Genomic DNA, 24,619 nt, shown 5'->3' on the forward strand with positions numbered 1-24,619 from the left:
TACAACTAAACCAAAAAACATACCAGTTTTACAAAATTTCCTCTAACCTTTTACACACATCCTCAAGGAGCTATGAAAGCCACTACATTAATATTCAAGGCTTCAGAGTACAAAGCAGGATAGGTAAGCGGCAAGGTTTGCCCCCATTTCTTTTCCCTTTCCAATTCCTATATAAAATAAATAACTACTCTGATTGCTTTATAAAGCTAATTTCCCTTATTTAGAAGCATATTCTTTTTTACACCCACTGAAACTTTCTAGCTGCACAACAGGCCTTTTCTTTCCTTTGTATTCTAAAATTAATGTCAAAGAGATTAAGAAAAAATAATCAACACAGAAGAAATGTCAACCATCCACCCTCTATTTTCTCAGCTGCAAAATATTGGTACTTCAGGAGAAGCTCAGACTCAGAAACAACTTTGGGATTTAATCCTTCAGACAAAGTGAGAGGGGTTTTTTTTGCTTAAATCAGAATTACATTTAAATATCAGTATGAATATCAGCGGTCATCATGCCAAACTCTTTTGATTCATGCAAGTCTAGATACAAAGTCACAGTCATTGCACTCACTGTTGACACAGTATTGTAGGGTCACTAAGGAAACAAAACATGTAGATATCATCAGCCATCAAGCAGCTGTAGAGCCCTGACCTGCATCTCTGTGTTCCAGGTTGTGGAGAATGATGTGTAGGAAGGAGTGGGAGTAGGTATGAATGGACACCAACTCCTCTTGCAGAACAGTCAGAAAAGAAACAGCAGCTGTTAACTGCATTTCTACTCCTGCAACATGCAGAACCTCCTGTATAATTACAAATTATAACAATTTAGAGAGTGAGGCAGAAATGTACTGAAAGAACATCCAAATTTTTACATTCACTTTTAGAATTAATATGCAACAACCTGGGTAAACTACAAAATTTACTGTAAATTATTTTCTCTTAACAAGAATTTATTGTAGACATTAAACTTTCTTACGATATATAATGAATCTTCTAAGAAAAATAAAGTTACTTGTAATATCTTTTGTGACTTTAAGTTTCATCAATGCAATGCATGGATTTTTCTACTTTACAAAAAAAAGAGATAGAAACAGCCAACAATTGCACTTCTACTGCTTATGCATATGAATTAAAAATAAGTATTTCATTCATTCATTCAGTAAAAGATAGAAAAATAGCAGAAGGCAATTTAAATTTCATCCTTTGACTAACATGGAATGCATATGGAAAGTACATATATACAGTCTTAAGAATAAAGCAAGACACACTAGAATATTTATCTAGCTAACTACACATTTCTGTTTCTGAGCTCTGACACACAAGAATGTCATTAATTATGTTGTCTTTAAAATCATCCACTCAAAAGTTAAACAAAGTTAATATGTTGAAGTGAAATGAAATATTACTATTTTTTTTAATTTAAAACCAGGTAATTTAAATTTTAAATTTCAGATTTATGCACAGACCTTGCAGGACACAGCATTCATTGCAAGTATTAGTAATTGTAAATATCAATCAACTAAGTGAACAATCTATTTGCTTACTTTCCTAAGTGCATCTATTCCCTGAGAAAATAAAAAGTTAATTATTCTACTACTAAAGCATTACTCTCATTTTACAAATTACTCCAAATTTAGTAGGAGTCTAAAGCCCATACTTCCTACTTAGCACTTTATATATGTGGTTTTGTTTCTTTTTAAAACTGCCTGATACGAACAGTATTTTCTCAGATCACTCACCCAAAATCAAAAATAAGCTGGACTTTTGATTGAAAATAAAAATAAGCCTGGATCCGATTTTTTTAAAAAAAATATTCATTCTGCACCTAAGTGCATAGTTGCTTATTGATTGAACTCTTCACTGTGTCACCAACTGGCTGCATGGCAAGATCCTGAGCATTGGTGAATGGAATTACATCCAGCTGGCAGCCAGCCACAAGTGGGGATCCCCAGGGCTCAGCGCTGGGGCCAGTCCTGTTTAATGTCTTAATTAATATCAAGGCCAATGGTCTGAGGTTCAACAAAGGCAAGCACTGGGTCACACAAACCCCTGCAGTGCTGCAGGCTGGGGACTGCTGCGTGTCCCCAGTGGCTGGAGCGTGGCTTTCCTCACTGAAAGGGCAGTCAGGCACTGGAACTGGCTGCCAGGGACGTGGTGGAAGCACCATTCCTGGAAGTGTTCAAAAGTGGATATGGAACTCAGGGACATGGTGAAAATGGTGCCGCTGGGTAAACAACTGGACATGATAACCTTAGGGTTTTTCCAAATTTAACGACTGTACGGCTCTAAGCATTGCATATCAGAGGAATTTTGCTGAGAAAATAGTTTGTAAAGAACATCTGAGAAATTACTATTTGACTTGGTAAAAAACAAGTTTTCATTCTACAAATGTGAAACTATTTGTATACACAAATGTACAATTATTAGCTTATTTCAAGGAGAACAATAACTTATCTCTCAAGATAAGTTTCTTTTGGCAAAGCTTCTATTACCTGTCAAAGTTTACAACTATGTTTCTTTCTAAAAGGATTCTAAAAGGATTCTCCCACAAATGAAAAAGGAAACAGTATTGTGCTGTTTTCCAACAAACTATTTGCATTCAACACCCATGAAAACCGCCTTCTTCTTATTTCCAGACTCTGTCCGTGTTCCACCAGTGCTCTTACAGCCACAGCCAAGAAAGAATAATACCTGCCAATTTTGTATTTTTAATAACTTTTGGGATCAGAATACCTGTCCATACTTTTCTGGGATTCTGGCTTAACACTTGTTCAAAAAAACATCACCAAGAGAACCAAGAGAACAATCCACACACTGTAGATGCTAACACAGCAGATGCAGACCAGAAAATCATGGAGCAATGCCAGTTAACAGTTGGACTCCATGAACTTAAAGGTCTTTTCCAATCTAAATCATTCTGTGATTCTATGAATTCAGTTTTCTGTACATATTTACCTTCTATGCAATATAAACAAGGTTACTTACCAAAAAACAAAGTTTCCAAATAGTCTCCTCCACTGATCCACATAACTCTGGATAGTCATGTGTAAGAACACATTCTCTGGATGTGCCTCCTCATGGACCTCGGGAGACATTGAAATATAAATTTCTAGACTGCTTACACACCTGCCTGCACTGATGTTTACACTCAGAACAGTTCCACATTTGGAAATGTATGGGTCTCCTCTTTACAGTTTCATACAACCCAAGCTGAGTAACTTAAATTTACTTAATATAAATTTATTTATTTAGAAAATAATGTATTTTTCTATACATGGATACTCCACAAATTTTCACTCCAGACTAAAAAAGCTCTCCCTGTTTATCTTATTCAGACAAGCATATTTAATGGAATTTAAGGGCATTAACATGTTCTTAACTATTCTAATGTCTACAAGTTAAATTCAGGCCCCAAAACATAAAATTTAGAAAGCGTAGTTTTTTTCCATTAATTGGAAAAATGAAAAATAATCTCTAGTTTAAATGCACATTTTTTTCTGCAACAACAGAATTCTCTTGAAAGAATGCTGCAAGCAGAGACATAGTCAAATAATTTCAGTATTGCATTGGTACGATAGAAATTTTAGACTAAAAGACTAAAATACACAGAAATAATGGAGACTACAGAAGCTGAAAGATATAATGAGAATAGACCTTAAAATTAATGTTCAGTATAAGGAAGGATAAAATCATCCCACCTTTTCCTTAACTATAAAATCAGCTACAGAAAAGCTTTCAAGAGGAGGTTGATATATTAAGAAAATAAGTAACTCTGAAAATGAATTTGGAACAAATCAGAAAACACTGAATAAAGCTTGATGCATACACAACAATAAGAATAAGCATAGTTTGCTGCAATTACAGCATTTGGAAAAATGTCTTATTAGTCATTCAGATAGACACCTGCAATCTCCCTCCATCACTTTCAGTTGCAGAACTCAAAGATGGAAAGCAGGAAAAATACTATTAACATAATTTGAAAAGAGCCATTTTGTGCACAAAGAGAAATGCTTGTAAGAATGTCTAAACTTTCCCTAAATCTGCATTTCAATGACTTCCAAGGTTCATGAGGAGGTGCATGCAGAAATCCAGAGTGGGCTTCTCTATGCAGAAGAACACATACAAGGATGCAACTTCATTTTAACAGCAGAATTTTAAAAGAAAACTTCCTAATCTCTTTCCTACATTACCATCTAAATTATATACTGTATGTTTGCTTAAATAGCATAACCAAAATACTGACACTTAATTCAATAATTACTTACACATGTATGTCACCCTTATTGATGTATTGATTTTACTTAGATCTAAAATACTTATATTAAACATATAGTACTGTTGACACAATTTTAATTTAATTAGATTTCATAGACTGATAAGCAATTTGCATACAATCATTTCTATATTTCTAGAAGTAATCAGATTTATCATTTTTTCACAAATGAAATACACATTTGCAATGTAATCAGACTGGATGTTCCTTGCATTTATTTCTTTCTTCATCTGCTTTCATCTGCTTTACCCTCAGTTTTAATAAAAACATTAGTTTTGCTTTGGGTGTCTGCAAGTATGCTAAATAAGTACACTGGTTTCCTTATGCAATTATATGGTAACAATACTTCCAAAGAAACAGCCCTCTGAAACTACTACATAATTCATTTTTCATATGCCAATTCGATTTCGCAAATGATTACTCCCAAGCTAAGGAAGCAGAACCAAGGGCAGTAATTTAAATCCATTTATTTCGCTCCAATGGCAGATTACATTTGCAAGACTCTTATCACAGTTGAGTTCAATTATGCCTTTACAGAATATAAAAGTTTCTATTTAATGGTCAGGATGATTCCTTCAAGAAAAAACAAGGTTAAGAAAAAAAAATAAGTCAAGTTAATTATGTCAAATACTGTATTGGAGTTAAAAGTGCCATGCACATGGTTACAACTTCACTTCTATTATAGATAAATAATATTAGATAACAGAACACCATTGAAGAACTGGCTTTATAAGAGCATTGCCACAGAAAGGAACTCATATACATTCCACAAAGTTTCAGTTTATAAATCTTAAACTTTAAGGGAACTCTTGGATTTAGACTGACCTCATTATATTTTACTTTTTTACCTCTGTCTGGAGCCCATTAACTTAGGTTTCATTTAATTTATCATCTAGGAAGGCATCTAGTTTGGTGTCAATGATACTGTAAGATGAAAACCACACTACTTTTCTCAGTAATTTGCTCAAAGATTGGTTGCATTTATTATTAAAGCTGTCTGCTTCATTTCAAATATTTCTATCTTCAATTTCTGATATTTCTTTCTTCGTATACTGTTTTCAGTTGAATGTCTTTAATATTATACAGGAAGATACTTTTACAAAGTAACTAATACAGCCTGATCAAAGATCACACTGAGATCCAACTCCCACTGCAGAAATAATTTTCTATTTATGCAAATTATCATACTTACAAATATTATCTTAATCCCTATATTAAAAAACATTAAAACTAGAATCAAAACTGCATTCCCATACTAGACTTTTTATTGAAGACAGGCCAAGACCAGTACTTCTCTACAGCCTGAAAAATAAGAGTAGAAAATCCCCAGTGTTTATTATTTCTCCTTAATTTTAGGAAGAATTCTACTCTCAAAGTAGAAAAAGAGGCAAAAATGGATTCAGTATGATTAGCATAAAAAATCCAAACAAACTTTTCTTGAAGCCAGTAGGTTGGTTTAGGAAGACTGCATTACATATGTTAGAATAATGTGATTGTAACTGCAGATATTTGGTGCAAATTGAAGGCTTACCAATTACTTTGCAACTTCAAGTCATTCTTCTCAAAGCACTTTTACACTCATAGATATTTAAGTAAAATTCCTATTGACCTCCATCTTATAGTGCAGAATGCAACCAGAAGCACTTTAATGTTTTCCAAACCATCTGTCAGTCTATACCTGTCCTTAGTCCTGAGAAGAGCTATTTATTGACCATTTCTTGACCACCTAAATAATCAGATAAAAGTTGGAACAGCTCCTCCTAAAAAACAGAAGTCTCCTGAGATCACAGACATTTCATAACATGAAGCTGAGAGGTGATGTCTGATACTTTCAGAATGATTGAAGGCTGGAAGGGTCTTTCTAGAGGGCATTTTGTTCAATGCCCCTGCTCAAGCCGGGCCAGTTACAGCTAAGACATGATTGCTTTTGAATACCTCCAAGGAGGAAGACAATAACTTCTCTAAGCAACTTGTGCCACTGCTCAGTCACCCTCACAGTGAAAAAGTGATCCCTGATGTTCAGAAGAAACCTCCTGTGTTTCTGTTTGTGCACATTGCAGCAACACTTGCAGTTCTGTCACTGGGTACCCCTGCGAAGAGCTTATCTCTGTCTTTGCTTTGTCAGGTATTTGTATACATTGATAAGGCTCTCTTCAACCCTCTTCTTCTGCAGGGGTCCTAGGGGGCATGAGCATTATTAAGTTTTGCGTTTGCATTTGTGATTTAGTTTGTTCTTATTTGGCCAAGACTGCTCTTAAAACCACACTTAAATGAATTTGTACCATTCTTCTGGGCAAGGGTACATATCTGGGACAGAGTGGAAATACAGAGACAGGTATCTTGTCCACAATCACATAATCATAGAATAGTTTGGGTTGGAAGGGACCTTAAAAATTCAGCTAGTTCACCCCCATAGAAATGAGCGGGGACACCTTCCACTAGACCAGGTTGTTTAGAGTCCCACCGAGTCTGATCTTGAACATTTCCAGGGATGGGGCATCCATAACTTCTCTGGGCAATCTGTTACAGTGTTTTACCATGCTCATGTCAAGGAATTTCCTCCTCATATCTATTCTGAATCTATCCTTCTTTAGTTTAACCCCATTGCCCCTTGTCATATCTCAAAAGACACTGCCAGTAAGTTTGTCCTCATCTTTTTGTAAGCCCCCTTTTAAAGAACTGAAAAGTCAAAATAAGGTGTACCCAGTGCTTTCCCTTCTCCAGGTTAAACAACCCAAATATCCTTTATAAAAACATATCTCTATATAAAATTACTATATAACATTGCATGGTCATCATACATGTATCACAACCAGCAGTGACTTACTGAAAATACGGAGGGCAGAATGTGAAATTGCTCAGACAGCTAAAACCAAAGTATACTCTTATGGACAGCACCCTGAAGATCTTAATGTTTGGATGAAAGGAGACTGAGAACATCAGAATCAAACATTATGACTGAATAGACTGCAAAAATAATTCTCAAAAAAGCTGTCAAAACATAGTAAACTTTTAGAACATTTAAGTAGTATTAATTCTGCTCTTTTTTCCTCCTTTTGTAATAATTTTTAAAAAACTATAATACCTGTAATACTTTGTAAGTTAGGCAAATTAATACAGAAGACCTACTGGACATACACCTCCTAGAGACTGAGCTTGCAATAGAAGCGGGATTTTTCTTTTCCTTTGTTAAAATAATTAAACTGGCAGAAAAGGTACATTCAAACCTCAACACACAAAACTTACTCTGATTTTTGGTAAAACCCGACGAAGTGTTTCTGCAGGATTCTGTCGCATAAGGACTGGAAGATTTGCCACCACACTTGTTCCTTGTATATCCTGACCAGAACTTACAAAAACATAAACATAAAATACATTACTCACTATGATGATTACAAGCTCATGGCTTTCCTTAGAAAACAAAACAAAACCAAGAATAATAAACTTACACTACTCAGGTTTTTCATGCAAGCAAAGAGGCTTTTTTGTTTATAATGTGTGGTAGAATACTACATTTAAAAATATCAACCTATCAAGCTATTATATATCATTTCCTACATGGAATGTTTTAATTTTTAGTGTAGTTTTGCATAAAAATATGAAACCTTTGAATGATCTTTTCAAGCCAGGTGATCAAGGCAGTGGTTTCATAGAATCTTTTGCCTTATGGCAACACAAGGGATAAACCATAGGAAGGGGGCAAAGAGAACATATACATGAAAATAACACACACTGTACAACATTTTAACAGAAACCTACCATTATTTCCTTTTTGTAGGGAAAGCAGTCAGATGTATAGTCATATGCACACAAACATGATTTAAAAAGAATGTAAAACACTTGGTTAAATTACAGATCTTGTACCTTTCTCCTCATTCTGTCTCTCTCAATGGTATCCCACAATTGAAAAAGGAAACAAAAACAAGAGAAAAAAAAAAAAAAAAAAAAAAAAAAAAAAAAAAAAGCAGGATGGGAAGGTTATGGTAGGCAGCAATGAAAAAAATTATGAGGTAAAAAAATTACTCAAGTGGATCAAATCCTAGAATAGAATCAGAAAGCAAGAGGGTCTGGATGCCAAAATTAAAATTAAAACTAAACATCAACACATCCTTTTCCTTTGGCAAGGCATGCATATCTTTGTGTTATCCAGTAGTAATGCAAAAAGCCAAGACAACTTGGAGAAGCTATTTAATTGAATTTTGTATCAAGATGGAAGAAACCCCAACTGCTAAATAATGCAAAGAAAATGCTACCTTTATCCATCAAAATGTAAAGAAAAGGGAAGCATTTCCCTTTAAACCAGAAATTCCTAGTATCTGGCCTACTGCCAATTAAGAAAGTGAAGCGGGAGGCATTTCAACACCTACACAGTCTGTAATTTTCCAACTGCAGAAGATTTTTCTTCTATTTCTACCAAATGAGCTGCGCCATAGATTTTCATTAAATATTGAAGACTCCAGAATTATAGTGAATTATTGCTAAATGCTCAGATGTACACATTTTTGTACTAATAAACAAATGAAAAATAAATGCTAAATCTTTTGTTCAGAGTCACAATAAGCTCAGTGTTTTGAAGGCACTATTCCTTTATTAACAGTGCTAACTATAGGAGAACACAACAGAGCCCTATACTTAGAAGCAATTTAGCTCAGCATCTTTTGTGCTAGCAAAATCCACATACCATTTAAATATAAAAAACTTCAGTACTCATTTTCTGAGTTCATCCCACAGGAGATCCCAGTGACTTAGCAATGATGAGAATCCTCATGCAGGGAGGGAAATTGGGGAAGGCCCCAATACTCCTGTCCAAATACTTCCTTCCTCTGCAACAGCAGCTACTTGCTGCTGGCCAGTGGTACCAGACACAGCCAAACTGTAAGACCCATTGTAAAGCACTTTTCAAACACTTCTCAAGCACCAGCACAGCACTAAGCCTTCTCCTTCTAGCCCCTGCATTTTCTTTTACTTGTTTCTTTTACTATATAAAATGAAGCCCACATAATTATTGTGATGTCTTGAGACTGAAGCAAATCCTCCTAGAAACCATTTACAATCACATGAAGAACAGAAACGTGCCTCTGAGTAGTCAGCCTGGATTTGTTAAGGGGAAATCAATCCTGACCAGCCAACTTGACAACAGTGATGACTGGCTGAGAGGGTGGAAGTTGTTTAACTTATTTAGCAAGGCTGTTGACATTGTCTCCCATCATACCCCCATAGATGAACCGATGAAGTACAAGTTGGACAAATGGAAAGTGATGTGGACTGAAAACTGAGTGAACTATTGAACCTAAAGGGCTGTGACTACTGGCAAGGAAGACAGCCACAGGTGGTTTACCTCATGGTGTACCTTACTGGGGGCAATAAAGTTTTCATTAATGACCTGGGGGATGGGACAGAGTGCACCCTCAGTATGCAGATAATACAAAACCAGGAGGAGGTGTTGACCAGAAGACTCTGGTAACTCAACAACTGGAGAAACAAACCAACAAGGATCTTACAGAGTCCAGAAGCAGAAAATGCAAATTCTATAGCTGTGGCAGAACAGCCCCATGCACCAGAAGAAGCTGGGGGCCAGCCAACTGGGAAACAGCTTGGCAGGAAAGGACCTGGAGGTACCAGTGGCCACAAAACTGACCTGGAGGGAAAGGTAGCTGATGGCATCCTGGGCTGCACTCAAGAGCATCACCAGCAGCTCAAGGAACATGATCTTTCTTCTCTATTCAACACATAAATCTCACAGACAGGTGGCAGTGAGCTCATCACAATATTTGTGCAGAAACTTCGACAAAAGGGATTTTTAATCTTGAGAATAGAAACCTTGGGGGCTTTATTTGACATGTATAAACTCTCATGTGAGACAGTAAAGAAGACAGAGGCAGATTCTTCCCAGTGGTACCCAGTGATAGGATGCAAAACAATGTGATCAAATTCAATACAAAGGAAATTCCACTTAAACCTTTAAAAAACCAAAAATTCTTCTATGTCAGAGTATTCAAATATTGGAAAGAGTTGCCCACAACAGTGGTGCAGTCTCCATCCACATGATTCAAAATCCTGTGTTCAGGACAAGACTGAATATATTTCTCTAATTGATACTACTTTGAGCAGGAAGATGATTTCCAGACATCCCTTCCCACAACTGTACTATGATTTTATTCAGGGTATGTGTTGCCAATTTTGCAAACTTTCACAAAACTCAAGAAAGACAATAAGATTTCTTATACTAATTTTTAAAGCATTTTTAAAAAACAGATTCTACAAGATAAGAACAAAGAAATTTTAAAAGTCCCTGGATACTCAATTAGAAACATTTCTATCTGGAAATGGATGGAAGGACTACAACTCCTTCTGCAGCATGAAGAATGAACATTAGTCACTGAATGTACTGCAAGACAATATTACCACAAAGGATTTTGAAAAAGAAAAGACAGATTTACATTTTTCTCTCCTTCATTCACACTAGCCTATAAAACACGAGGGCAGGAGCAGAACACAGTATTGTAAAGAAGACTGAGGTACAATGTTTACCCAAGCTCTAACTGAAACTCAGTTTGTGTAGAGGCTTTTCTTTCACATTGTGGCACCAGTTTGGCAAAAATGATTTGTTAAGTAGCCATTGTTGAATGAACCACTCAAGTCTGTGCCCTGTGTAAATAGAACGTCTGCTGAGTGTCTGCAGGGAATTACAGCGTTAACATCCTTAAGTGACATTATTTTCAGTGCAAGATTCTATAATGTTCTATGTTGGGCCAAATCTGAATCTGTTGAAGACAGAAGTAAAAATTTAGCAACTTCAATGAGTGAGGGATTAGAACACCACAATTTAAAAAAAATTATTAAAGTATTCAGTAACTGGGAATTAGGAGAATGAAATTCATCAACACTTGAACTTGAAAAACGGTGTCCACAGTTGTGGGAAAATTTGGACACTTTCATAACTCATCTGGACAATGTATTAAGCAATGTGATCTAATATCAAATGGCATCAGACTTGGAAGTTGGCTCTGCTTTAACCAGGGCATTGGACCAAATGACTTCCAGACACCTAAACTAAACTGTTCTGTGACTGGGATTCATAAATCCTAGAGTTAATTTCCTATTTGTATAAAAGCTCAGTATCTGACAGAATTTAGCCTTTTCAGAATTATTCAGTTTCAATTCTCCCTCCAGGATTTCTGTTTTCCTGTACAATCTACAGTTGCCAAGGCAAACTAGAAATCCAGATAAATATTTCTGCCAATACCATAAAAGCATGTGGCTCATAAGACTTCCTTTGAGAATCACCTTTAGTTTATTGTGAAAAATCTACATGGTCTACATATTAAATAAGAAGAAACTAATCTGATTTTAGTACATATCTGAACTTACACCACTACATATGAAACTTCTACTGTAATTAAAGTAAGAACCAAAACCCAAGATTTAGCTGCATAGTAGTTCTGTATTCATAGCAACCTTATTTACCAGGATAGGCTTGGTCAACTGAAGTCTCTTATTTTTGTTTCCTTGCTGAATTTATGTCAAAGAGAGAAAGGAGAATTTCGAACTCATACATATACCTCTTTCTGTTTCTGAGCCAAAACAAATACATTACCATAACACAATAATTTCTTTCTTCCTAATATCATCAGATCTATGAGTTTATACATTAATTATTATGAGTAAACACAGCTTTTCTTCCTTGAATTTTAAGAAAAGCTTCAAGAATGTAAATGCCTCAAAGGAACACATTTTTCCTCTCAAATAGTACCTCAATATCAACATTACAATCTCCTAGAAGATAAATGTTTCTTCTTCCTTAGAGGGCTTATAACACATTGCATTTTGTATGGTTTCTAAGTAGAATTCATTTTGAGTCTGAATGTGAAAAGTAAAGCAAGTCTTTTTACTTCAAGATCGAGATAATGCCATTTCCCATTCCTAGTTGATATGGCAAAAATGAGCTACGAGCTGACATTATCTTTCATTCTGCCACTCTTCATTCACTGATCCAGAACTTATAATTTTCACATTCAACAGATTTGTCACATTCACAGCATGCATTATGTGCTATAAGAAGTCTTCTGAAAAAGTACAAGGCCTGTAATTTTTCTAAACTGAAAGTAAAAAAAAAAAAAAAATTACAGATGCTAACTGAATTCTAGAAGGGTAAATTACTTCTGTTGACCTAAATTTCTCTTATAGTCTAATTTAGACACAGGATATATTTTTATTTTCCTGTCTTATTTTTTCTACCAGTATACTTCATGCACACATGAGAGGAAAACTTTAAATGACCTAATAAGCATTAAAATTTACTTACAGTCTTCTTCAGTTTGTGGGTCTTGTGTAGAGCATTATAAACAACAGATCCCAAAGCTTCCACTTTATTACTGTGTGTATTTCTATCAGCCTATAGCTTATTCCATCTTGAATCAATTCCATGCTTCTTTTTCATAGCAACTCTAATTTAATAGTCCTAGAAGCTGATGAGAATTTCTAAAAAAAATAAATCTGTAGCTGTACATTTAAACCTCTCCTTTCTAAACTGACTCACAGGTCCAAAAAAATTGTTTATTTTTTCAAGATTTATTGACAGCTCTAACAGAAGCTGCCACTTCACCCTCAACCCTTACTATGAGTCTCTTCAATCATTTAAAAACAAATTATGCTATGCTAAATCCACTTTCAATTCCTCTGCATACTATTAAGAAAAGCATATTAAAGTTAGGAAAGCAACTGTTAACTGTTGTCTGCCTATATCTGCTTGGCTTCATAAAAAAGATCTTCCTGTATATGCAAGAGCTGAAGACCATGGTAAAATCCTGAATAACCCCAGCCTTTCAGAGTTAAAGTAGAACTTCTTACCAATCTTTCAAAAAAATTCAAACATTTTAGAATAGCCTTATAATCCCCATAACAAAATCCTACTAACAGTAGAACACAGACAAATGCTAAACAAAACATACTTTGCATGTGAGTTCAGCCCTTTTCAAAATCACAGAGACTGGACCAAAAGAAAATGCAAATGTAAAAGAACCACAGAGACACTAAAAAAATGCTGAGTACAGAATCAAAGTACAGGGTATTAGTACAATGACTGAATGAAAAGCTACAATAAAGTAAAAATAAAAAAGGGTAAAGAGAGGGTTTGAAGCTTTTGATCATAGCATTTCTCACATATGCAAGAAAACCATAACTAGGTATCTTATTTTATATAGGTATCTATATACTGTAAGTAGAGAGGCATCATATTTAATAATACAAGCCAAGCTTATGTTCCAAATTGAAAAATATAGGAGTCAAATTGTCAGCACTGAAAAATATATCTAAAATTTTAGAAACAATTTGAAGTTTTAGCTGCAGAAGCAGCTTTATTCCCAGACAAGGAAATCTAACTATGGGTTCAGAATGACTTTCAACAGTTCATATTAAATTTCTATCAAATTACTGCTGTTATACTCAAAGGGCCTGATGACTCAAAAGAAAAAATTAATTAGGAAGTGAACGTGAAACAGTGAACTTACTCCATATAAGAGCTAGATTTTAGACAAGTTAGAAGTGGAAAGCTTTGCTGGTTCACATTCTGTTCATTATTCAATGAGTATACATAGCTTCAATACTCATACTTTCAAGTAATTTGGATTAGTATTTTCAAGTACACTCATATTTTCAAGTATACTGGACAGCTACTTCAGACTGATGCAGTTCCATGAATCAGCAATACAACCTCGAACAGCTGACTCTAGTGCTGCTCTTTCATATATCAAAAGTAACCATAGATTGAAGGCAGCTTTCTGAGGCAAATACACAAATAACTAAAAACTGCTTCAATTTCAAGCTCTTCCTGATTCATGTTCTGTCAACCAAAAAAGTGTTTTACTTGATTTATGTTCACTTTGTAAAGTAGGATAAAATTCAGCTACTTAATTAAATAGAAGAGTTAGACTCATGTCTCTCAAACAAACGTAACATTTGCTTCATGTTGGAGTGGACAATCAAACCAGGTAATAAAATTAACATAACAAATAAATTGAAGTGGTGACACAAATCTTTCAAATTTCCAGTTCTCTGACAGAATAATTTCAAACAGATAGATGAAAATGAGCATTACATATACAGATAATTAATCCATATCTGCATTCTTTTTAAAACCACGATCAGCACACCACCAGGATCCTCCTTGCCTACGTGTGCTGGTTTGGCCTGGGGTAGAATTAATTTTCTCTCCAGTGGCTGGTACAGGGCTGTTTTGGATTTGTGCTGAAGACAGGGTAGATAATAAAGAGATGTTTTTGTTATTGCTGAGGAGGGCTTACACAGAGCCAAGGCCTTTTCTGCTGCACGTTCGTGAGGAGACATGGGAGACTGGGGGAGACGCAGCCAGGAGAGGTGATCCAAACTGACTGAAGGGATATTCCAGACCACATGGCATCATGTTCAGTATATAAAGTGGAGGGGGAAAGGGGGAAGAGAGAACATTTAGAATGATGGTGTTTCACTTTCCAAGTCATCATTACACACAATGGGGTCATGCTGTCCTGCAGCTGACTGAAAACCTGCCTGCCTGTGGGAAGCAGTGAATTTGCTTTGCTTTGCTTGTGTGTATGGCTTTTATCTCAGCTCACAAGCTTTCACCCTTCTGATTCTCCCCCAGTGAGTGAGTGGCTGCGTGCGGCTTGGCAGCTGTCTGGGGTTAATCCAAGACACTACTCAATTATGTTTAGGAAACTGCAGTAGTCCTAGTAACATTCCTTATCTTCAAATCACTACAATCATCTTAAATAGCCTTTTGCTACACTATTTTTTCCTCACATAGTCATATTAACTTATTTCTAGTGGTACACTTATCCCAGAAAGAGTTTGACATTCTGCAATGGAAAGAATAAACAAAAATATTTACCAGTAATTCCACCCACATTTGCTAACATTAGTCCAGAATCATCTCTGAAGAAAAGAGTATCTCCTTCCTTTGAATGCAAATCAAATATGTTCAGCTGCATAGATCCTTCACAGCATATAGTCAGCATTAACCACCAGAATTCCTGGCTTATCTATTTACTATGTTGGTATCAATATCATTATATGGAAGAAAAAGTAACACAGAAAACGAAAAATTATGTTAAAAAGCATCCACTGATAGAATACTATTTGCATGCCATTCCCTGCCCTCCTCCCTATGGTTTGTTTGTTACTGAAGAAGAACTTTAACTGATCACTGAAAGGTTTGGGACAATAAATTTTTAGTCTAAGCTCACGGTGTAATATTAACACAATATATTATTTTCATGAACAATACTTTTATTAGCTATCTGAAGAGACATCCATGCAAACAGATATCGACTGGCAGAATCTAACATACACACAGCCCACAGTGCTTAAGCTATCAATGTTATTCTAGTGCATAAAGAACTCCAAAGTTCTATACAGCTTCCACTGGACCAACATAGTCTTTACAGATGTCACATAAACCATCTCAGTTGCTATTCACTGTGCTGTCCCATGAAAATAATGAGCTTAAGGCAAACAGTCACAGCAATGAGGGCAAAGAAAATGAAATTAAGAAAGGGGAAGGAATAATATTTGGGGGAAAATACTCATATCCTTTACCAAAAAGCAGGTAAAGTGAGTCACGGACATCTCAAATGACCTATCAAGTACTAAACTCTAGTTAGACTCTTTTTCAGCTTACGGGTTTTACAGATGTGGGACATTATCCCAAATAGATCCAAAAGCTGCCATGTTCCAATTGTTCATTTAAAAAGACCAAAACCAACTTCTTCATTTAATAAGGAAGATGAGACACTGAAGAAGGTTTTACTTAAGGCCCCCAGAATTTGCAATAAATAAGTAAAATACAAAGATCTGTGTATTAATTTTATTGATCTATCTACCCTCTATCACATCATGATCAAATAGGTGGGATAGTTTAAGTGATCAAAACACAAGTCTATTTATCCACAATAAGAGTTGATTTTTTACATCCCAGTATGCATCCAATGATTTATTACAAACTCATGGTGCAAGTATTTTCTTGCAATACAACAAGCATGCAGGGTTCAAAAGATTTTACAAGTAACTCTTAAAATACACCTAAGCTTGCTTTACATGGTGATAAAAATAGAAAAAAATAGACATACTCTTGGGTTAAAACCTGTATTAATGAAGCAGGTTAATTTTAAGTAGCTATCATTCTTTTTTCCATTGATTTAGTGACTATCAATTGCTGCAGTTGGAAAAACACAAAACCAAAATTTAATCTTGCCCTGAATCTAACTAACTATAGTCTAACTAACTTCTAGTTCACAAAATGACAGAGAAATAGGTGTCCTAATCCTGAACTTTGAAATGAAATTACATAAAAGAGATTAACTGTTTGTAACAGAAGAATCTTGGTGTGAGAAGCAATCAGGCAATGACTCATGTTTTGCTATTTAATATGGACATAAATCCTCCCCCTCAAAAAGCTCAGTTACAATTTCAGCAGGGAAAATGGCATCTTTTGTGTTTCTCCATTTAAAAACAGGATCTTTATCTCCAAGCCTGCCCAACAATGTAAACAATATTATCATGCAAAAAAGTGTATTAAAGCAGATGACTTTTACATTTCTCTTTTACATATGTCTATTCTGCCAGAAACAATACAATCAACTCCTATTTACAACAAAAACACAATTAGCATATTTAAAGCATTTTCCTTCTGCCCCTAGTTGAGCTTACTCAATATACTCTTGGTAACAAAAGTTACCAAGCAATTTCACTAAGGAGGAGGGAAAAAAAAGACGGTATATGCACTTCAGAAAATCTGACCACAGCCTGGTCAGCTGTGCTTCTCATGCAGCACAAAGAGCAAATCATCCCATTTTCTAGGCATAAACTACTGCAAGCAAAATGCAATGTTTTTATTGAGTGCAATATCACTTTTGCTGTGCACCTCTTAATATAAATTGTGTTATCAAATTCTTTGATCCACCTTGAATCCAACTTTCCTAGTCTACTCCAAATGGTAAAGAGAAATGTTTTGGAATTAAACAAGCAGCTTTGAATAACTTTTATTTAATAGTTGCATAAACTGGTGGCTCCAATGCTTAATGTTGTTCTTTGTTGTTCAACGATAGCCATGGGGAAGCAGCGGGGGTGGGGAAAGGGAGAAGCTAATCGATATCTACATAAACTAATTTACTGGTTTTACTTTAAAAAATGTTGAATTCTTATGAGAGGCATAATTGACAATCTGGACACAAAACTACTCAGATAAACAAAAGTCCTCCAAGATTTTCTATTTATACCTTTTCCTTGGACTATTACATAAAACCCTGTGGAAATTTATTCAATTTTATTTAAAGTTGCATTGCTTTGCCATTAGAAATTTTTTTTTTTTTTTAATTATATCATTCTGATTTAAGATAGACTGGGGAAAGAAGAAAATTCTTTTCTTTTTTTTTTTCCAACAATCAAATTGGAGATTTAACTGTAAAAACTTATGAGAAAAATGCCCTAGGGAAAAATGCTGTATTGGTTTATTTCCAAAGTTAAAAGTATTTTCTTAAACTGGATGATTCTTGAAAAATTGATAAAGACAAGAAGAATGTATAAATTACTTTTTTCCTTATTAGAAAGAATGTAAGACTATGCTCTTTGAGACTGCAGCCTTTCTTCACCACTACACATTATATTGACTTAGCAATGTGGGGTCACCTTCATTTATAGTATCTTACAAACATTGTCAGTTTAAAAAAATATCTGAAGTCTTATAACAAACCTGTTTTACTATACTCAGCTTGGATTCACATACATTTAAAATGCAATTCCATTCATGCCAGTTCATCTACCCCTGCGTACACACTGCCTAAATCTGACTTACAGTAAATTCAAGAACAAGTAGAAAAACATGAAAGTAGGCATTGTGTAGAAACACTGAGGCTAAATTCACACTGTAAGTAACACGTTTCTGTAAACAAAGGAACTGCAATTTTGGAATTATGCAATGATTAAGAAGGACTGTCTATGTGTAGTCTGCTAGGAAAGGTAATATAAGGAATACATGGGCAAAGCATTTCCATCCACAGTCAATGAGTTTAGTAAAGCAGAGCAATTACCCTTGGTCCTGCTCTGAATTGATATGACTGACAAGAAATGACTCAGCTACACTGTACCTGAGAGCTGCACACATTCTCAGCACCCATAGTCACATAACATGGAATAAACAAAACTGCTGCTGGAACAACTGCTACCAAGATACAGGGACATATCCCAAGCCTGACATTTTTATTTCTTAACATTAACCCCTCAGGGTAATGTTTTGCAATGAGAAACATGCAGAAACATTTATTTGAATGTAAAAGAAGCTAAATAGAATAATTTAAAGAGTATCTGCATCATCAAGAGTCCATTCAAATAATAACATGGATGTGAAACACCTGGTACCTTTTGCTTGTCTAAAAATATCAGGCAGCAGCAAAGAAGCCTCAGGCAGATGTATCCAGGAGATCTAGCAAAAGTTTTCAAGTGGTTCTTTGACCCTTTTGTCATTCTGTTCAATTATCGCTCTTAAACCAGAAAGACATTTTTCTTCCATATACAAGGATGGATAGGCCATAGGGAATTAGCATTCAAAGGCAAAGATTCCATCCTGTTAAAGTTTGGTTTTCAAAGCCTGCAAAGGATACTGTTACTACTCAGACTGCAAAGACATATCCACAACCTGCTCTAGGAAGGTAAAGATACACTGGGGGGAAAGAGAGGAGAATCAAGATGTAAGAATGCCAGTGAAACATTAATTCTCAAAGGGTGAATTTGAAAACTCAGTTATGAACAATTCCCATCAATGTGCTTCTGTATTACTGGTGGTTTTTTAAAAAATCTTTGCCTGAGGACATAGCTGTCTTTGGCTAGAGATGCCAGTTCTGGCCTCAGTTTCTGAATCTGAAGTGACCTTCTTATTCAGGTACAGAGTTCTATAATTTTGTATAATTAAAACAGTTCTTTAGCTGTAATATGGGTTTTGCCAGACTATGTCAACAGAAGTCTTTGCTATAGAAATTACTTCAATTTCCTTTTCTATTTGTCCTCAAGAACTAAAGAGAACTTCTGTTATACAAAAAACTGCCCCTAAAAAGATTAAATAAGATGCTCCTACCAACGTTGGAGAACTTTGCAATGAATAATGCAGACCCCTTTGAGTTGCTTAGTCTAAAAGTCTGTCTTAATTTCCATTCTGTTTTCACAGTGAAAAAATTTCTAAGTGAGTAAATGATCTGGTTTTGTTTCCTGTGACATAAAGCTTTGGGCTCCAAGGCTTGACAAAATCCAGGGTAACACAGTGCTGGTATTTGGAGTACCAGCTGGTGGAACAAGGAAAAAAACATTAATATTACTAAAGTTAACTCTAAAAATAGATAAATGAACTATTATACAAGTTTACCCCAGAGAGCAGGATTAATTTTAAATCTCAAAAAAGCTATTTCTTGTCTCGTTCCAAATTCTTCTGTCACAGCATTATCTGTAAAGGCACAGATACAGGCCCAAGACTGCAGTCCTAGTTCCTGAAATCCTAAAATTATAATCAGAATTTCACCTCAGTAAAACAACTTCACATAAAGTTTACAGTGTAGCAATATGAACCAATATATAATGGAGTTCCATCTACCTTGCTTTGTTGGAGATTCCAAAAAGATTTCAAACAGCCCTGAATGCCAAACTACAGGATGTATCAGCATATCAGCACTAAGAGTCACTCTTCTGAAGAGTCTCAGAGTACTCAAATTTTTTGGGACAGGTACATGGTACTAAACCGCTTTGAAGGAAAGAGTAACTGAATCAGTAACTGCTGTTTCTTCTTTGTGCTAGCAACATATGGAGTCAGTGCAGGGCCACAGAAGCATCACATCATGACATGTCTATGCCTACAACAAAGTAGTCCTCAAAACACCAGGAGGAATTTGCAAGAAAAACACATTCAGTAAATAAGGAATCAGTTGGATGTTCACATTTAGAGGAGAGTGGTCATTATCTCAGAGTCTCAATGGACATCAGTGATGAGTGATGTCCCTGAGAGGTCCAGTACTGGGAGCAGTGTCATTCAATATCTTCATTAATGGTCTAGACAAAAGGACTGAGTGCTGCCTCAACAAGTCTGCCACCAACACCAAGCTGAGCATTGCTAGAACATCATGAGGTTTAACAAGACCAACTGCAAGGTGCTACACCTGGGTCAGGGCAAACCCTGTTATCAATACAGGCCAGGGGATGAACAGATCAGAGCAGCTGGGAAAGATTTGGGTGTGTTTGTGGGAGAGAGGCAGGATGTGAGCTGGCTACATGCACTGTGCAATAGCCCAGAAAGCCAATTGTCTCCTGGGCTGCATCCAAAGCAGCGTGGCCAGCAAAGCAACATGACTCTGTCCCTCTACCTTGCTCTCATGAGACCCAATCTGGAGTGCTGGGTCAGATTTCCTCAGCAGAGAAAGGACATCAACGTGTTTGAAGAAGGAGAGTAACAAAGACCCTGTCCAAAGGAGGGTCTCAAAGACAACTAAAGACACAGAGGATCTCTCCTGTGAGGAAAGGCTGAGAGAATTGGGGTTGTTTAGCCCAGAGAACAGAGCAGCCTCACAGTACCTAAAGGGGTCCTAAGGAAAGCTGAGAAAAGACTTCTTACAAGAGCATGTAGTGATAGGACAAACAGAGATGGCTTCAAAGTGAGAGTAGGTTTAAATTGAGTATTAGGAAGAAAGTCTTTACTGTGAGGGTGGAGAGGCACTGGAAGAGGTTGCCCAGAGTTCCCAGCCATGGAAGCATCTATAGCCATGTTGGATGGGGCCTTGAGCAAAGGGGCCTAGCTGAAAGTGTCTCTGCCCATGGCAGGGGGCTGGTATCAGATGACCTTTGATCCCTTCTGACCCCAGTCATTCAAGGGTTCTATAAAAATTGACTAGAGATTTGTGTTTTGGTCACTAGCATACAACAGTCATTCTTTTACAGGGTACTATCACGTGAAAGCATATTCAGACTAGCCAAAAATGGACAGCTTGATCTACTCTTTGAAGAGTCTCTATCTTTGATGTATTCTAACACAAAATATTATATTTTCCCATCTACATCTTCATAGATGCATTTCCAGATCCTGACAAAAACTAGTACAGTATTATCATCTCTTGCCAAATCAGGCAAATGACAAATTTAAAATAGTAATATTGAGCAAGCATGAGGATAAAAGCTCCTTATGCACACAAAATGTTTTTATAAACACTTGGAACTTTCTAAGAAAGGTGATATAAAGAATTATTATATTTATACATTAATTATGTGACATTGAAAATGAACTGTGCAACTGTTAAACCTATTTATTGAATGCCAGTGCTCATCCAAACAAAAACAAAAGAAACTCACTCTCTGGCTGGGTAACATGCTATTTATGTATGGGACCCATCATGTAGAAAGAAGTATGGGAAATATTTTTCTCAATATTTCTATGTCAAACATGTCTAGGAGAGGATGATATGGTTTTCCTAGGACAACAGAATTATTTTTAGAATTTCAATTGTGTTTGATATTCAAAAATATATCTAATTTCTCCTTATTATGTCATGAGCAAAGATGCCTTGAAACACAAATAAAATTGACATCTCCAGAGAAGAATCTGACAACACATAAGGAAGAGCTACCTGGTCTCTCACACCACAGCTCAGGCAGACTTCCAAATCTCACACAGACCTGATCTGCTTTTTATGACCAGGTGAACCATGTAGGGGTGGTGTAGGGTGTGGCTATAGGCTACACTGCCTTCAGCAAAGCCTTTGACACTATTTCCCACATCTTTCTCCTGGGGCAGCTGACAGCTTACCACTCGCATGGATGTACTGTTCACTGCGTTGAAAACTGGCTGGAAGGCTGGATGCAGAGGGGTGGTGATGGTGCTGCATTCAGTTGGCAGATGGTCACTAGTGGTCTTTCCCAGGGCTCAGGGCTGGAGACAGCCCTGTTTGATAACTTCATCAATGATCTGGACAAAGGGATCAAGGGCACCCTTGGTCGGTTTGCAGATGACACCAAGTTCAGTGGGAATGTCACTATGCTGAAGGGTAGGAAGGTTCTGCAGGGATATCTGGACAAGCTGGATCCATGGGCTGAGGCTAGTGGCATGAGGTTCAACAAGTCCAAGTGTCAGGTTCTGCACTGGGGCCACAGCAACCCCACACAGCACTACAGGCTGAGGGCAGAATGGCTGGAAAGCTGCCTGGGGGAAAAGGACCTAAGACTGCAGGTTGACAGTGGCTGAACATGAGCCAGCCATGCCCAGGTGGCCAAAAAGGCCAATGGCAACCTGGCCTGTGTCAGTAATAGTGTGGCCAGCAGGACCTGGGCAGGGATTGTCCCCCTGTACTCAGCACTGGTGAGGTCACACCTCGAATTCTGTGTTCAGTTCTGGGCTCCTCATGACAAGAAAGAGATTGAGGGGCTGGAGCACTGAGGGCAACAGAGCTGGGGAAGGGTCCAGAACACAAGACTTGTGAGGAGCAGCTGAGGGAGATGGGGGTGTTTAGCCTGGAGAAGAAGAGGCTCAGGACTGACCTTATTACTTTCCACAGCCACCTGAAAGGGAGCCAGGTGGGGATCAGACTCTTCTCTCAAGCAACAACTGGCATGATGAGAGGAAATAGCTTCAAGCTGTGTTCAGGGGACATTCAAGTTGAAGATCAGGAATAATTTCTTAATAGAAGGGGTATTAAAGGGTGCCCAGAGCAGTGGTGGATTCTCCATCTCTGGAAGTGTTCAAAAAATTACTGGGTATTGCACTTAGTGCTATAGTTTATTTGATTGGTGGTGTTTATTGAAAGGTTGGACTCAATGACCTTAGAGGTCTTTTCCAACGGTAATGATTCTTTAGGCCCATTTGATGTCAAAGGTCTTGTTATACAAACAGCAGCTTTCCATCCTCTGGTCATTTCAACCAGGACTTCACTTCACAGATTCAAAATATACATTCAAAATTAGAGTAACCAGAACTAAATCTGGTTTGCTATTGACAGGAGAGTCATCCACCAGCTGTGACTTCTTGTTTATGTTCCCATTTATAGTAGCAGAAACAGCTGCATTTTGTTCCACATTTCACTGGAAGCAAGCATCTGAAAAATTTGTTAGAATTAGCATGTATTCCCTAATCTGACTGGGAGATTGTGTGGCCACAATAGCATCAGTGCTGGTACACAACACTTATCAGTAACATGCAGTTACATAATGAAAGGAGGTGAGCTCCTCTCTGATATCAGGAAAGCTTCTTTCAGCTTAACTTGATTGTGAAACTGGACATCAGGAAACCATAACTTCATAAATACCACAAGCCAGCCAAAGTTTCAGGCATTTCACTCTCTCCCAAGCATTTTTCCCATGCTGCTTTTCAATTCATTTGTGCTGGCACAGGTTTTTTTTTTTTTTTTTTTTAAGTATACAAAGTCCTGGACCACACAGTTGATAAATTTTAAAACTATCCATCATTTTCAGGCTTTGCCTCAGGTAAAGACCCCAATGTGCTGTGCAGGCAAAAGGGCAAATATAGTACAAACACTAGAATAGGGAGAGGACTGGCACTGCCATCTTCCTGCACTGTAGCCTGAGAAAGAAAACTGAAATTTTTCTCTCTCCTCTTTTTTTTAATGCTTCTCAATGCACTACATTAACTCTGCTCTGTATATTCACAGCCGGTTCCTCAGCTGTAGTTTCAACTCAGCAAATATGATTGACAGAAGTATTTGCACCAATCTAAATTTCAATAAAAGTATGTGACTTAGCAACACTTTAGGAGTCTACAGGTACACCTTTTACTTTAAGGTGAAAGAATTAATTTTATACTCATTAGTTTATTTGCATAACACATTTAAGGTCAAACAAATTGTTCATCTGTCCAACTAAGTGAATCAGAATGAAACTTTTATAAAATTTAAGTTGCAATTTCAAAAAATAAAATATGGGGAAAATTAATAAATAGCTTTTACATTGCTATTTACAGCTTGGCAGGACAAATGGAAGAACTATTTTTCACTATCCTGAGTGTTACAACTGGATCATTCAGTATACCATGTATTGTATGCATCAGAATCATAAACTGTATAACTGGAACTGAGTTGCCAGATTTCATTATTATGTAACACACACAAAAAATTGATACAATGCAGAAAATCAGCTCCTAAAGTTACATGAAAATAAAAGCTTTCATTTAAAATCAAATTATTTTAAAGTGATTTGTTTGCATCTACAGAAAAATGAAATTTTCCAAAATGAACACCCATCACTAAAAAGAGACAAAAAAAAATCTCACAAACTTTTAAATAGTAGTGGTTTTGACATTCATATTCAACAACATATA

General features: G+C 36.5%; 1 protein-coding gene across 4 annotated transcripts in view; it reads right to left on the minus strand.

Moving 5' to 3' along the window:
* PPP4R4 (protein phosphatase 4 regulatory subunit 4) overlaps positions 1-24,619 on the minus strand; it is a 58,831-nt gene that overhangs the window by 29,118 nt on the left and 5,094 nt on the right. For 2 of the 4 annotated variants that reach the window (XR_013340143.1, XM_021541293.3), the window contains exons 3-4: positions 7,519-7,621; positions 652-799 (exon numbers count right to left, since the gene is read on the minus strand). Coding sequence is in view for 3 of the 4 variants with exons in the window: in XM_021541293.3 (XP_021396968.2) it covers positions 652-799; positions 7,519-7,621 (251 nt within the window). In the remaining variant the exon portion in view is untranslated. Of the gene's footprint in view, positions 1-651; positions 800-2,984; positions 3,083-7,518; positions 7,622-24,619 lie in introns of those variants that run through there. The other 2 variants (XM_021541297.3, XM_021541296.3) reach the window with 2 other exon arrangements.

Source organism: Lonchura striata, chromosome 6 (assembly GCF_046129695.1).
Source record: "Lonchura striata isolate bLonStr1 chromosome 6, bLonStr1.mat, whole genome shotgun sequence".
NCBI classification, from domain to species: domain Eukaryota; kingdom Metazoa; phylum Chordata; class Aves; order Passeriformes; family Estrildidae; genus Lonchura; species Lonchura striata.